At 31.9% G+C, this 15509-nt stretch overlaps 1 protein-coding gene across 8 annotated transcripts in view; it reads right to left on the reverse strand.

The window, feature by feature from the left end:
• The window catches only part of LOC116766076 (ras GTPase-activating protein raskol), an 86879-nt gene that overhangs the window by 21965 nt on the left and 49405 nt on the right, over positions 1–15509 (reverse strand). Inside the window, exons 1-2 of one of the 8 annotated variants that reach the window (XM_061527135.1) lie at positions 11061–11239; positions 7941–8385 (exon numbers count right to left, since the gene is read on the reverse strand). The exons of 4 other annotated variants lie outside the window; for them this stretch is intronic. In XM_061527135.1, coding sequence (XP_061383119.1) covers positions 7941–8142 — 202 coding nt within the window. In that variant the 5' untranslated portion in view covers positions 8143–8385; positions 11061–11239. Of the gene's footprint in view, positions 1–7940; positions 8386–10949; positions 11240–15509 lie in introns of those variants that run through there. 3 more of the 8 variants (XM_032655771.2, XM_032655762.2, XM_032655779.2) reach the window with 3 other exon arrangements.

The following is a 15509-nucleotide window of genomic DNA, read 5'->3' on the forward strand; positions in this document are numbered from 1 at the left end:
AAAATTATTGTGAAAATTTCACGATATTAGGAAAACGAGCAAATTAGTACATATTTTTAATTTTAATGACATAAGTACGTATGCAGAATACGTTTACATTTTGTGTAAATCCGCTTCTGGCAAGATTATTATAAGGATGTAATATTTAATTTATATTAATTAGTTATTGCAATAACATTATATTTTGATAAAAACAGGACAATAACAACGTCTGGCTCGGCCTGACCCGATTGTCTTTTAGACTTTACCATCAGTGTATTTTCCTTATTAATTTAACAAACATATGTATTGTTCACGTATAAAAAGATTTTAAGATCTGGGCTTGTGCTAATTTTAAACCATAATAAGTCATGTAGAAAAAAAAACTTATTTGTACGTATCAATTTTATTTGGTAATAACATTCATAATGTATTTGAAAAAGTTTATGTTGTATTCGGATCACCTGCTCATTATGTATAGCGACACCTGCGGAGCGACAGATGGCGAACAAAAAATATATATATGACCCTCTTACTCCGGAAACTGACATGTGAGAAGCGAAATTTACAACCATCCGTGATTTTAATAACATTAAAAATTACACAGGCGATCTGATTGTTTGCATAAACATTAAATAAGGTGTAAAACTATAAGGAAAGGGATGATACGAAGCCCTGTAGTATAGGTAGTCGCGTTACAAAGCTCAGTGAAACCGATCGCTGAGTAAATGCATCGTAAACACTACAGTACAAAATATATCGGTAAATTAAAGACTTGTCATGAGAAAAAGAACGCGAGTTGCTGTGCTAGGTCCGGTTTGTCCGGGCAGGCCAGGAATGTGACCCACACCGATGGCTTGAATAAGTGACTCACATGAACTTACTCTTTTTAATAACACCCAATGTTTAGAAAGTATAAGGCGTGGGTGGTGATGAACAAGGATTACACCTACATTTTATAATATGTTGACATCCCACATAAAATGTAAATACGACATGCTTTTTATCATAAAGGCTGAAATGGTATTGAATCTCGAATTCGAATATCAATACTAAAAGCTTATGACATACGAATAGAAATAAATAATTTTATCATGAGAATGATTCAGAACCCACGCATTCCTCGAGCGCCAGACAAATATTGTCCTCTAAGGGGTTGGTTGAGGAATTCTTCTGACGCCCCGCCGCCTATACACACACTACATCCCGTTACTGACAAAAACATACTCGATTTGGTATTCAGGCTTCGTCCTAACATGTATTTGCGTATTTTCTTATTAAGTTTTATAGCATCACTAAAATTATATATTTTATTTAATTTAGAACATTTGTCACAATACAGATCTTTTCAAAACCATTCACATGTTTAAACTATTGTGAAAGATGTTTAAAAAAATGTATCCATTGTTCGTTTTAATAATGTACGCTAGTTTCTTAAGCAACAAGTTTCAGCACGTGCAAGAGAATAACAAATTTTTAACAAGTATCTTGTCTTATTCCGTGCCATTTCGAGAATAACTAAGTATAAGAGAAAGTTATAAGGAATATTATTTTATTCGCCAACTTGTTTAATTCTGTAACTTTATTAAACACAAGTACTTATAATTAATAAATTCTTATTTGAAATATGTACGGAATCAACTTATTGATGACGAATAACTGTTTTTGGCGCAATAGTTCGTTTTAAAGTTTCATATTATCCAACAACAGAGAATAATTTGATAAATTAAATATATCAGTGTTCGTCGCTTTGGTCTGAGAACTTCAAATCATTCGTTTTTATTAGATATCGTAATTATAGTTGTATTTGAGCTGAGATATTTCCGGGTCCGCTTTCGTTCAAACGAGTTTTGTGATAGTAACGCGAGTAAATACTATTGAATAAACTAATATAAACAAATAATAATAATGAAAATAAGAATCAAGAAAATTTTAAGTCGAATGAATATTACTATACATGAAATAAGAAATAAAATTTTGAAGTCACATAGTTATGCCAACAAAAGTTATTACAATCCTTGGCCAGTAAATATTCCAACATTAAAAAGGGCACTTGCAATTGGAAACTCACAAAATTATATCACAACACAATGTTTGACACTTTCACATTAGAAAAACTTTATTTCCGTAAATGATACTATTTTGTTTTATCTTTACCGCGAATTATAGGACGCCTACGTGCAGCTCGCGGGCTAGCCGGAGTCAACTTAACTTTGTTGACAAGCCGTGCTCCCGCCTGCCATATTTGAAACCTTCGTATGTCGTCGACTAACATCGGCTGCATTCGGATACTAGAGTATAACAAACCAGTATGTATAACGTTGAACAAAACTTTTATTTCTTACTCACTAAGCTTCTCAGAGCCACATCTATTTATTATTTTATAATAATTTATAAAAATAATATATATGTCTTATGGTACACACATGGTAAAAAGTTTTGAATGAAAAAAACAAATATGCTATAACCAAGTTATAAGTAACAATATTTATTTTCAACTGTTAACAATTTCATGACGTAAAATTTAATTCAATACTGGATAATGAATATTTATGGTAAAAGTAATTTATTAATTGCTTAATAAGATATTTGCAAGAATATTTATTTACATAAAAACAATTCCAAACGACCCAATCTCATTTTACTAAATCCAAATTAAAACGCAAAATTGTTTACCTAATGGCTAATAGTAGCTTTGCTAATTAAGCGGTAAATTTATTTTCATACATATTCTAATCACGTTTTCCAATTATGCCTCAACATAATTACCCTGGTTTGGGTTTAACTAAGTAATTTTATTAAACTTGTATTAACTAATTACGTTGGTAATAATGGCCAATTTTTTTTTAGTTTTTTTTTTTTTTTATCTTATAGTACCAACAGATTTTGTTACAACAATCGAGGCCAGCTCGTGAAATATAATCAATTGAATTCCAACCTTCTGCCTGTCGTAGAAGAATTATTATTGAATGATGATATGAAAAAATAAATCACCACAACGGCTCGACATCACGATCGGTCATGAACTTACTAAACTGGTCCTGGTATTGTTCTGAACTTTAAGTACAAGGGATCGTGTTATTGGCCTGTTTTCGTAATATTTAATAATGTTTCAGAATATTACTGTACAAAATATTATCCCATAATAGTATGTATGAAGCTATAAATTTAACATAATCCACAGAAACTAATTTAAAACATTCACTGATGTAATAAATTTATTAATGCTTATATAATTTGTCGATAAAAAGATAATTTACTTATTCCATTCATAATAAAGATTTAGTGAAGAAATACACCTAAAATATACCGTATGTATACATTGGTAAATTTAAAACAATTATTCTTGTTAGCGACCTCTAGCAACGAGTAGTAGAACCGCTAGAACAATGAATTCCCGTTATATGTAATAGAGGGCGCACTTTTCGAATTAAGTTTTCGCTGAGTATATATTCTAAATAACAGAACCTAGTAGTAACAAACCGTAATAAAAATCAAATCTGAAGTCTGAACCATCCATGTAAAACTATTTCGAATATTAAAAATGTAACATTGGGACATCTACTATCGTTTCCTGTATACGACACACATTTCACTAACGATAACACGGCCTATACTAGTTTACTTTCCGGTTCCTTTATGCTTTACAACTTCAACATGTTTTTTTTTGTATGAAGATATACAACGACCATTAACACATTTAGATCTATTATTTAATATGATTAACGGATCAAATGATGAGAGTTCCAGGCTCGCTGGCTTTTATATTAGTTAGAAAATTACGCATACGATGTTTTTCTTTCTAGTTTAAAAAATATGAATGGCAAAAGTCGTCTTACGACAGCGATGATTGCCAACGACGTGTCAGTTTTATTTATATAAATAGACTTTCAAGAGTGCAACGTACGGGATAATTCAAATTTAACATCATCCAATTCAAGCTCCCGCGATTGTAAAATTAAGATAAATAGCACATACATAATATCTATATATTATTGATCGACCTTAAAAAAGTAAGGGTTGCTGTATTTACTCGACTTATATTCCATATAAAAATAGTATTTAAAAATAAACTTAAATGTAACTAACATAGACCTCTAAATGGATTAACAATTGTATTGGGACAGTTCATATCGTGACTTTACGCAAGTAATCTTTCGCGATTTGTAAAACGAAATTTAGTCATATTTTATTTTTGAATCTAGATTTTTTATATAATTCTATGATTCATAGCTTTCAACATCATAATTTAAATAGTGTAAAAATATCTAATATTTAAAATTTATTTATTTTAAGAAGATATTCAAGTAGCTCAATAGAAAATACCTTATACTCCGCGTCGATTTTATTAAAATAAATTGAATACTAAAAGTTGTTTCGATCTTTTGCTACGCGTGTTTAAGTTTAAAAAAAAAACTCAATAATAGTGCAAAATTATGCTTTATACCCTCATAAGAGATTACTAAATTTATAAAGAAGGAGAGAAAAAACAAGCAGTGGGTTTCAATTCGTCACATTCAATCAGAGCGACGATTATCTTTTACAATGATATTGAAATATGTAAATTGTTTTGGACTGCTCGAGTAACATTTCAAATGAATATATGCGGATCTAATGTTAAATTTATTAATTGATACTAATTAGCTAATTGTTAAGAACGGTGAGGTCAATGGTGATCTCATCTCAGAACAAATCTTGTATCATATTGCACACTTGAGGAAACTTTATAGAAAACATCTTTTAGAATATTATACAGGTATTATGAATATAGAAATATATTGTTATGTATAAAAATGTATAAGATTGGATCATATGTTTGTAATATTAAAATAATATTTTACGATTTAGAATCAATTTTTACACGTGTATATGGTACACATACCATAAGAAAATTTAAAAAAAAAAGTTGTTTGTCTCTTCGTTTATTCCAGCTAATCTCCGAAATGGCTGGACTAATTTTGTTTCAACTATCTCGACCAGATAGCCAATATAACGAATGGTAACATAGGCTTCTTTTTATTTTTATTATCATAAATAATCATGAAATAATAACTCTGAGCGTACTAAAAGCTATTTAATATATAATAATATGCTTGAGAATTCGGGAGCGCTTTTATCTAACACATAATTGTTTATGGCCTTATCGAAGTTGTTTGATCAAAAAATCACCACATAAGATGTTTCCCGGCTCTCGAGATTCCATTCACCCCGCTAACAATAGGTGAAGTACAATATGCCACTCTAAACTGTTCGACATCCGGCCGTTTGGGATGCTGCATAGAAAACCTTGAGTTACCCTCGATAACATAAAAACTTGCTATATAACTCTTAGAGGCGGAAAACAGAATAGAGATACAGCGACAAATAAACTACTAAGACAATACTCGAGTAGGGGGAATAATGACAATTATGATATAGATTCAACCTTGGCTTGAATTTGTACTTTATCAGAATGCGGAACGGATGCATTGACTGGAACCGAAAAGGGTGGTAGCAGACAATCAAACGGGAAGCGGATATGAGCCGGCGGTCGCCAACACAGGTGCGCAGGCTGGGACATTGGCTGAATATCTAAACCAGTGCTACGGGGGTAAACAATCAACCTAAAATTACGTGATATGAATCTATGGTCATAATTAAGAACACGCTTCGTTATTTTTAAACATGGAAGCGACTAATGCGGCGACACATTAAAAAATAATCTGACGCCTTAACCTAACACAACACGACGGGCTTGGTTTGTTTGTGAGAATATTAACATTTCGATGGTTTATACGAAACCACACGCAATTATAAGAGTTTAGATCATTTCTTCAAGTATTTTGTTACGGTGCTCGATTATCGTATAAGTTTTATTCTTAGTATCGCATTTTTTTTTGTCTAATCGGAGGTGTTGTTACGTACCCAGCCATCTATGACTCACTGTCACTTTGTCACGTGTTTAATCAATGTCAAGATCGAATACGATTCTTGTGAAGCAAAATGTTAGCTAGTACGTTACAGGATTGTTAACATTATTGAACTAGATAACACAGCTATATAAGAGAAGCGAACACTTCAATTGGTCTTCAAATCTATGGTAGCTTTCCATTATGTGGGTTTTAATATTTAATACCCTTCAAGTACACGTCCTCGATGTCTTGAGAATGAATAAAAAGGCTAAAAGTTAGGAATAACAGAATAATGATTCATAACGCGAACTTTGATTTGAACACACAACTAATTTCTTCAGACAACTTTCCTTTACGTTTATGAATACATAAATAGTAATAAAAAAAATTAGCTTAACATAAGTTTGAATAAAGAGATTTTATCATCAAAGAGTTAGGTTTAACAATTAATTGAATTGTAATTTAAAAAATTTTACTTGAACTTCTTGTCTTAATGTTATATATATATATATATATATATATATGACGGCGGGTCGATTTTGAATTAATAATAAACCTTATAAGTAATTCAGTCGCTTTGTTTCATAAAAATTATAAGCGGCCAGTTCCGAATAGGGTAGTTATTGTCACTGAGAGTGAGGACGGGCCTTCTGCTACGGACAGCCGTCACACGAAGTGCACAAGTCTAACCTATTGGCTCAAAATCCATTTTCGTCTTATTATTTGAGTGTGATATTAAATACCGTTGTATAGAAATCGAGTAATAAGATATTGGACAGTACAAGTGTGCTCTTATTTCGAGTTCCAATCGTTACAACGCCCATGATGGATATGTATAGCCGAGAACACCATGAGGCACCATACTGACGCTCTTATATATATATATATATATATATATATATATATATATATTATAACCGCAAGGTTAAGTTCTCGAAATTTTAATCTATAAACAGAAGAATTCAAATCTTATTATCACAACATTATGAAGCAGAAATACATACTCATACTTTAGTTTTGTAGCATCCTTCAAAACACTTCAAGTTTTTCTTAAGATTAGCTTCAAAGCTACATAATAGTAACACATGAAAAACAATTCCTTATACGTCAAAGCAACTCCTGCGACGTACTCGACCAGTTTTAGAACAACCTTGGCTTGGTTCATAGCTACAATGATATTATACATCTCTATACAAACTAATATTACGTAAGAAAATCTTATTATAACCTACACGATTATTTTACCCATAAAACTTTTAATACACATATAATACTACGTTTATGGAACAATGTAAATATATAATTAAACAATTACAGTTAATCCCGTTTGTACAATGTATAGCATACATTTGCGTAACAAAAAAAAAAATAACAATTTAAGAAGTGGCTAGCAAAGAAGGTATTTTAGGCTTCCAATGTTCATGATTATAATGACAATCAGGAGAACAGGTTGTTTTTTTTTGTAGAATTGTAAGTGGCCTAATAAAAGATAACTAAGTCATTTTATAACTTTTAATGCATTTAATGCATTCGACTTATGTCTTAGAGAAATTCCCCAGTTAAAGACACGCACGAAATGATTGAAATGTTGATATATAGATGCTAACAATTCTTATGAATCACATGAAATTATGACAATTAAGTTAAATTTATTAATTCACTTTAATGACTCATGCTTACAGTTTAAAATTGACCATAAGAATAAATAAAACTAATATTCGTCGAATTATACTACGCGTCTTTTATTATTTGAAAAAAACTAAATACTCCCGACGTTTCGGTTACTTCACAGCAGCCGTGATTAAGGCCGACGAGATGTGAACATAAGAATAAAATCGTTTATATAAAAAACAACAGTTTCCGGTACAACTTAATGATTTTTCCTATTTAACATTTAATTCAGAAAGTTCAAATGAAAACTTAAAGTTATTTCTTTTAAACTATGTATGCTGTAAAAATTTCGATGAGTCTTTTATGTTTATTGTGTACCTCGAATATTATTGATACTTATATTATACATTTACGAGTTTGTTAACGAACAATTGTTGAAATTGCAAAATAAATACAAACCATCGATATCATCTTGCGAGGCTTCGAAATCGGCTAGAGTGATGTTGGACAGGTCTTCAACGTACACCTGAGGTTGTCTATTGAGTGTGTGTCGACCTCCGAGAGAGTGGTAGCAGCTCTCTTCGTCCTCCGCAGCCTCCTCTGTGGAGGATCCTTTCAGGCACGAGTGGAAACTCCGTGATAAACGCCGTTCGGTACTCATCCTCACACATGTCCCAATACACTTTTCGTTAACACCAGAACACGTTAGGCAAAACACTCGTTCGATTCACACTGACATCATAATATTATGCACAGATTTCATATTTCATCAAATATTTTTTTCACTAGAAGTCGCACTTTAAGTCTTACGTTACTCACGTTTGAGTTGCTCGTATTCGTTGTATTTTATCACGGCAGACGTGACGAGCATTAATTAATTTTGCGATAACATATCACTGAGGACCTATAAAAGATATGCGATTATAGCTTGTAGCGTATGCAATAAATAAAACGAAATGTTGTTTTTAATATTACAAAACATAAATGGAAACAGATTTATATGGACGACGTTGGATCTTTATAAATAAGATAACTTAGCTCAGCTAAGAGACCTGTCCTATGTGGGAAGAAAGTAATTAAATTGCAAGATTTCTGGACAAACAAAAACGCGACTGCACAACTCGTAAAACACGTTAGCACAGAACCATATATGACGGCTGCAGATATGACAGCGTCGGTTCAACGCACTCCCGAAGAATGGGGTCTACCAATGTGACATTCGACTAATGAATGGCACTCGAACAAAAGGCAACATCTTTGTAAAGCGGGTACATGTTTGTATGTACCTGTTAGTCGCTGCGTATGCGCCATGCGACTTAAATCACGCTCTCTCATAATATGTCGAAATAAAAACCGGGCTATTTGGTAGTTTCAATTGATTACATAATTACGTACGTTTGAATGTGAGTTAATAAATGTAATTAATTATGTCAATCAAGTTAAATTTCAAATAACATTTCATTGACAGCATAAATATGATTACTGTGTTTATTTCAGCGTTTAAAATCCTTGGTCTCAATAGATTTTATTTTTTGTAAAATTCGTAACCTAATCATGCGACGCGATTTTAATCAATAAACCTTGAATAGTATTTCAAATTTTTTACATCTTGATTAAATTTAATTTATATCTGAATTTTAATGATTGGAACAGAAAATATATTAAATGTACAGATATAAACCCGTAGGTTTGATATTTGTATTTTGACAGGGTTTCAAAATAACATTATCAAATTATTTTGTGTTTTAATTTGTCAAAGAAATTATATTTAGAGTAAACAAGGGTTAAGCCGAAACGTACAAAGCAGGTGATATAAAAAATAAATATGTAACGAATATTAATATTGTCGGATAAATAATATATTTATTGATTTGATTTATTTATTTATTCCTTTATTTATTCATTCGAAACAATGGATTAAAGTTAGTAAAATTTATGGTGAATATTTTGTAGGATGAGAATCTATTATAATATGTTTTTAAGTTTTATGATTCTGCTTACTTCATTTGTTGACAAAAAAGTGAAACCTTGCTCAAGCTATTGTGTTATGGAAAGTTAAGTGTGGGAAGCCGTCTTAGTTCTTTAGGAGAAAATTGCGGAAGCTGTAACAATTTACTCTCAGTACACAAACATTTTTAGAAAACTGTCTGATAATGAAAATATTACAGAGTGGTCTGACATTTATATCGACAATAGATTTCTGTAGAAAAAATATAAAGATGTAAAACGTACAAGTCATTCAAGAGGCTTTGTAAACAGAACCCGATCGATTAACGTGTTCTGATTAATGTTTCAAACAATAATAAAGATGTTAATTTCCTACATTGTGGGTTATGTGGAAGCCAGCAGTACTCTGTCGCTGTACAGTAATAGTAACATATGAGCCCAGGTCTGGCAGATCGCCAAAACTCTCCGACACGAGACCGATGTTTCCCAAGATAAGCCAAGGCTCCTTCCACTCGGACCATGAAACTACGATTTGCCCAAAGAATTATAAGCACGCGAACACTAAATAACATGATTTGCATTATACTACTTTATTTAATATCTAACGACCTTGCCACCAAAATCTTGATAAAACATATTGAGTTGCTAATACTTGTTTAATTATTAAGTAGGTCACGTATTTAAAAGAAAAATATTTTTCAATGAATCAACAGTAGAATTGCTGGTTATAAAGACATGGGTTAGAAAAATTAAACAAAAAAAATAATTGAAAAGAAAATAATAGAATTTGCTTCTCAAAATTGAGGATTACGTCATGTGTGGGAAGGATAGAAACAAAGTACACAAAGAAGCTGTTGTGAGACAGAGGGTTAAGCTTCAAGAGTTCTGTATGAAGCAGCAAAGACGGTCAATAGGTTGTCGAGGCGAATAAACGCATCCGCTTGTGACAACCGTTGACATAAATTAATGACGTGGCAGGTATATAAATCAAGTTTATAAAAGCGAGTAGAACGTCTTCGGAGGAAACCGACGATTTGCGACGGATATGACCATTGGGTCTTGTAGAGCATGAGGACTAGTCTGATGAATCGAGTTATTACACTCATTAGACAAGTTTAACTTGATCTCTTGATGAATTGTCGGCGAACACGGAGCACTAAACACATTCGTATTCGGTGTTTAGCTTGTTCGTATACATAACCAAATATGCTTCTATCTATCTGTCTGCACTAAAATTGGAGTCTCGATAATTAAGATCGACGATTAGCATCATTTATCATGTATCATTAAAACAGTAATTAAATGTGACACTTGAGTTCTGGTGTACAGTTACCGAGTACTTGATATATTGTTCTTTATTGTTCTTAAACTGACAAAAGGATGGTAACCACGAGCTAATATGAAAATAAAGTCTAATATCTAATGACTTTTATATAACATACTTATGCTTCGTCACGATTATAAAGGATTTGATTCATGTGAAAGATTTAATTAAAATGTCGTCACATATAAACAGGGTACCTAGATATGTTTTCCTCCAAACGAGCATTTATTTATGGAAAATGCTTACGTTATTATGATCATCACAAACACGATTAGTCCAAGAAGCGATTTTTAGTGAAGCGCACTGACATCATGACTGTAGCTATGAACCGCTGAGCGGAATAAAGATTATTAGCACAAAAACACGACACTGAAAAAAACTATGAAACATGTTTCACTGCGGACGAATTTGTTAACTAGGTCGTTACTGCGATAAACTAAAAGTGTATACAAGCCGCGTGACTGTCTCCATTGATGGGCAGTGACAAACTGAAGTACACTATACTTTACGAACCCCGCGATGCGCAGGCGCACGCTTCTCGCTTCCACGTACGTTTATTTACTTGACGGTTTTAAATATGAGCTAATAATATTATTACATCTATAACATACGTAACAGACTGATATATATATAAATAAATAGATAATTATAATATTTGATATTAATTTTAGATTAACCTACTAAATGACTATAACCTTAGTATAGATTTGTTAAATGAAATAAATTAATAACAGTTAATGGTTATCCATTGTGAGGAATATTAAGGAGTATTTATCATATATGTATAAATATTCACAAAACACATGCTAAAATTATGAAAACATAATTTTTTTGTATATTAAATCCATTTAAATAATAGTACATATATTTTTATGTACCTAAAACTTTATTCTTCATATAAAGCACTTTTGTGAAAGAGTGAAAGTGTTCATAACCCACATTACCAATACCCAAAAAGCTTTCAAAGTGTAATTTTTACTCTGTGAAGCTAAAAACAAGCAGGTAAGTGAAGGGGAAGGAACAACGAACCTTAGAGGGTTGACTGCAGTACACTTGTGTAATTATTTTAAGCCCGCTAGACGAGACGAGCAAACAGTAGTGGAATGTCGACCGCTTTGAGAATACACCCACAAACACGCTTAAATAACTTAAGCATCTGTTTAATAATGATAACATAATATATAAAAAAATATATATATTATAATTTGACTTAAGGATTCTGTTAGGATATATTCTATATTTCTTTATCATACAGTTTTAATGTGCATTTTATTATAATTCGAAATCCTATTTGCATAATTAACGGTTTTAACTAAAACTGATTGATATGATTTCACTGTTTTCTTACTGCATTCTGCAAAGCAAATTTATAGAAGTAACAACCACAATGACACACGACACTCATAAAAATTACTTTAAAATATCTGATAAACGAAAGTATAAGGTCTCTTGAAATAAGATGTATCAAAAAACATAAATAACTATGAATTTCAAACTATCTTTAAATGACAATTATTAATTCGTAGATTTAATAGAATTTATTTCATTATTAATCAAAAACTTTATTAACCAGCCGTTAACCTTCGATACATGTTACTTTGCGGTTACAAGATTGTCCGTTTAATGTAACAGACAGAACAAAACTTTAGGTTAGTTAATTAAAAAATATTATGTATTATTTCTGTATATAATTACGTAACCCTTTACTTCCACGGCTTAGTAAGGAAAAGTAACCTACATACCTTTTATACATATACGTAATTATTTACAAACTGGGGACTGAGATAATCTCGTTTGAAAAGAACTTAATCCGTTTTATTTATACTAATTTCATTATTTATTATAAGAATATGGTTAAGTTTAACAAAAATAACGATTTAAATATTTGTAAAATATATTCAGTTCTTTGAGCAATTTCATTTTGTGGAACACTACACATTCGTTACAATTTCGGAGAGTGTTCCAACGATTTCCATTTTATTTAGTGTGTGAGGATTTAGGTTGTTTCGGTCTAGAAAGGTTTGATTTTTATACAATTCGTATCTTTTCGGGGTAAATTTCGTAGAACCTTATTATAGATCAAGCTGGTCATACATACTCGTATATCCAATGACTATTCTAGATCATATTTTATGGTATTTGAAAAGACCCGAATTGTAATGAAAAAATCTAATGCAATTTTTTATATTGATATATACAGTACTAAAAAGCTTTTAATATTTCAAAACGTGGTTATCGTGTTAGTACTGTGTAGGTGCTGTCGAGGCGGAGGGTGGGCGATCTTGGCACGTCGAACAGTTTACGCAAGCCGCTATGCCCTTTCATAAAATATTGATATTTGATACAATCTGAAGTATCATTACATTAAAGAGATTCGATCGAAAAACGTTGCCGTATAAAGAAAACAATGTCGTAAAATTATGTTCTATTAAACGAAAATTTCCGATATACGAGTTATTCTATGATAGTATTAAAAATGCAATAGATCTAATTATCTTCCTTACAATCGCCTAGTATTTTGTCTGGGGACAAAAAATTTATTATGGCGAAATAATTGAACTATACTTCCATTGTTAGTAAAGAAAGCGCAAAAACTGGAATATGTAACTTTCATTGGGATTAAGTGTGCCAACAGCGTTCGGTGCGTGGAATTAAGACGAATAACTGCATGTAATCGCTGCAACGCGGCTAGTGAAACTGATTGATTGGTTGTTCTCATTGTAAAGCAACAGCATTTGAATTATTTTGTTTTATGTGACCCATTAGACTTTGTATGTGTAAACTCAGATATTTAAAATTCATATTTCCTTAATATTTACTTATTTTATTGCACATGACCTATATTTAGTTTCCTATTTTTTCTTTAACAAAATTCTTATAACAATTATACACACGACAAGAGATAATTCGACCGTCTCATTACAACTCATCGTAACGACGGAAGCAAATGTCACCATAGCCTGTTTGGCGTAATGCTCTGCACTTGGACTGTGTTATTGTGAAGAATAACAAATAACACCTCATGATGTGGTTCAATGTCTAACCATTACTCCGTACAAAGATTAAGCACGCTGCACAACGATCCGCCACAACCCACACACTGACATACTTTCCGGCTTCGATGTAATGAGATCATGTCTCGCTAAGGAGATCTACGGCAGCCGGTCAGAGGAAGTGTGACATCCTGACTCAACTCATATCTACAGTAAATAGGAAACCATTCTAGAAAAGGTTACCGATAAAGCGTAACCATTGCTTATCGCACAATCCGCTTGTTAAAGTTCTTTAATAAATTCCAACTTAATGGTACGTTGTTTGAAATAAAATGACTTAGAACCAATCATTTGAATTTTAGAATGTCCGTTTCTATATTTTTTTAAACCATTATCCGACATTAAAGCAACGGTTATCGTGCTATAAAGCAACGGGTAATATTTTTATTCTATGTGACCAGTAGGTTTTTACAACTTTGTATTTTGTAGCAAACCAAACTCCAACGCTAGTGAGATTTCTTCTTTGAAATTGTGAGCATTATGAACGGATCTCAAAAATAGTTATTTATCTATGGTAGCCCAATAACCACCTTTTCTTAAGTATTCATGGCTATTTTTGAAATATTACGGCTCTAAACTTTCTCAATTTTTTGGCTGTCTAGCTTTCTTCTGAGATATTCTTTGAAATAGACGAGACGATTTTCATAGGTGACGAGTAGAGAATAGATGAAACATTATATGAAAAATTTTTAGGGTTCCATGTTGACATGAAAAACCGTCTAAAATTTTAAATTTCCGTGTCATAAATAATGTATACACCATATAAAAGTACTATTCTTATAACAAGTACGAAGCTAACCACTTTTTAAACTAATAATATTTCAGGAAAAATCATAATCACTATAATTCCAATTATTCTCTCGAACCCAAATATTCTCTTGGACAGAATATACGAACCGTGTTACGATGTAGTTGACAAAAGACAGATTCTCAGTCAACACCACTAAAATCTCAGTCTAAGATGACGTTGTGATCTAATATTAAAGCTCCTGTAAGTACTCTGTACGTCTGGAGCACAATAGAGTGTAGTGCGACGTCAGGTTAACCGAAGCGTTTCTAAATGTCGTATATATACCTACTGCAGAGGCATATTTCTGATGCGGCGAGTCGGTAAATTGTGCTATAAAGCGTTGGAAGAACGCCAGCACTCCAGATCACAGCTTCCAGTGTGATTCCAGAGAATCGTTATTGGAAACGATGTATATAAAGTTAATTTAACATTAAACGTATATAGCGCGCGCCTGTTACGGATTGAAAATATGCAGGTATATTTAAAGGAATATATTGCTTGAAACTTTAATAACATGTCATACTGTTAAACATTTTTACCATACGAACTTGAAAATGTTATCACTCGGTCAAATTGCTATTGACTGACATCTGTTTTTGAGGCTCTATAAACGCAGAGTATGAGATTATATTGTTGAAAGCGTACAAATTATATGAAATGATAAACGTGAAATTTGACACACAAGGAAAGGTTGAAGTAATATTTTTTTTCTTTACAATAGAGAACTTAAAAAGTATTATACTATTAAAGTACTCTCTCTGTTTAGTTATTTCTATTGTTATTATCTACGAGTGTCCGGTTCTAACGTGACTCGCGTACTCAATACCTATGCCCTTTCTCTCATACATGTATGTGTACAAATTTGCATGCATTTTTCACTGTCAAATATATCAAACAACTATTAACTTTGACGG

Source organism: Danaus plexippus, assembly GCF_018135715.1.
Source record: "Danaus plexippus chromosome 3 unlocalized genomic scaffold, MEX_DaPlex mxdp_34, whole genome shotgun sequence".
NCBI lineage: Eukaryota > Metazoa > Arthropoda > Insecta > Lepidoptera > Nymphalidae > Danaus > Danaus plexippus.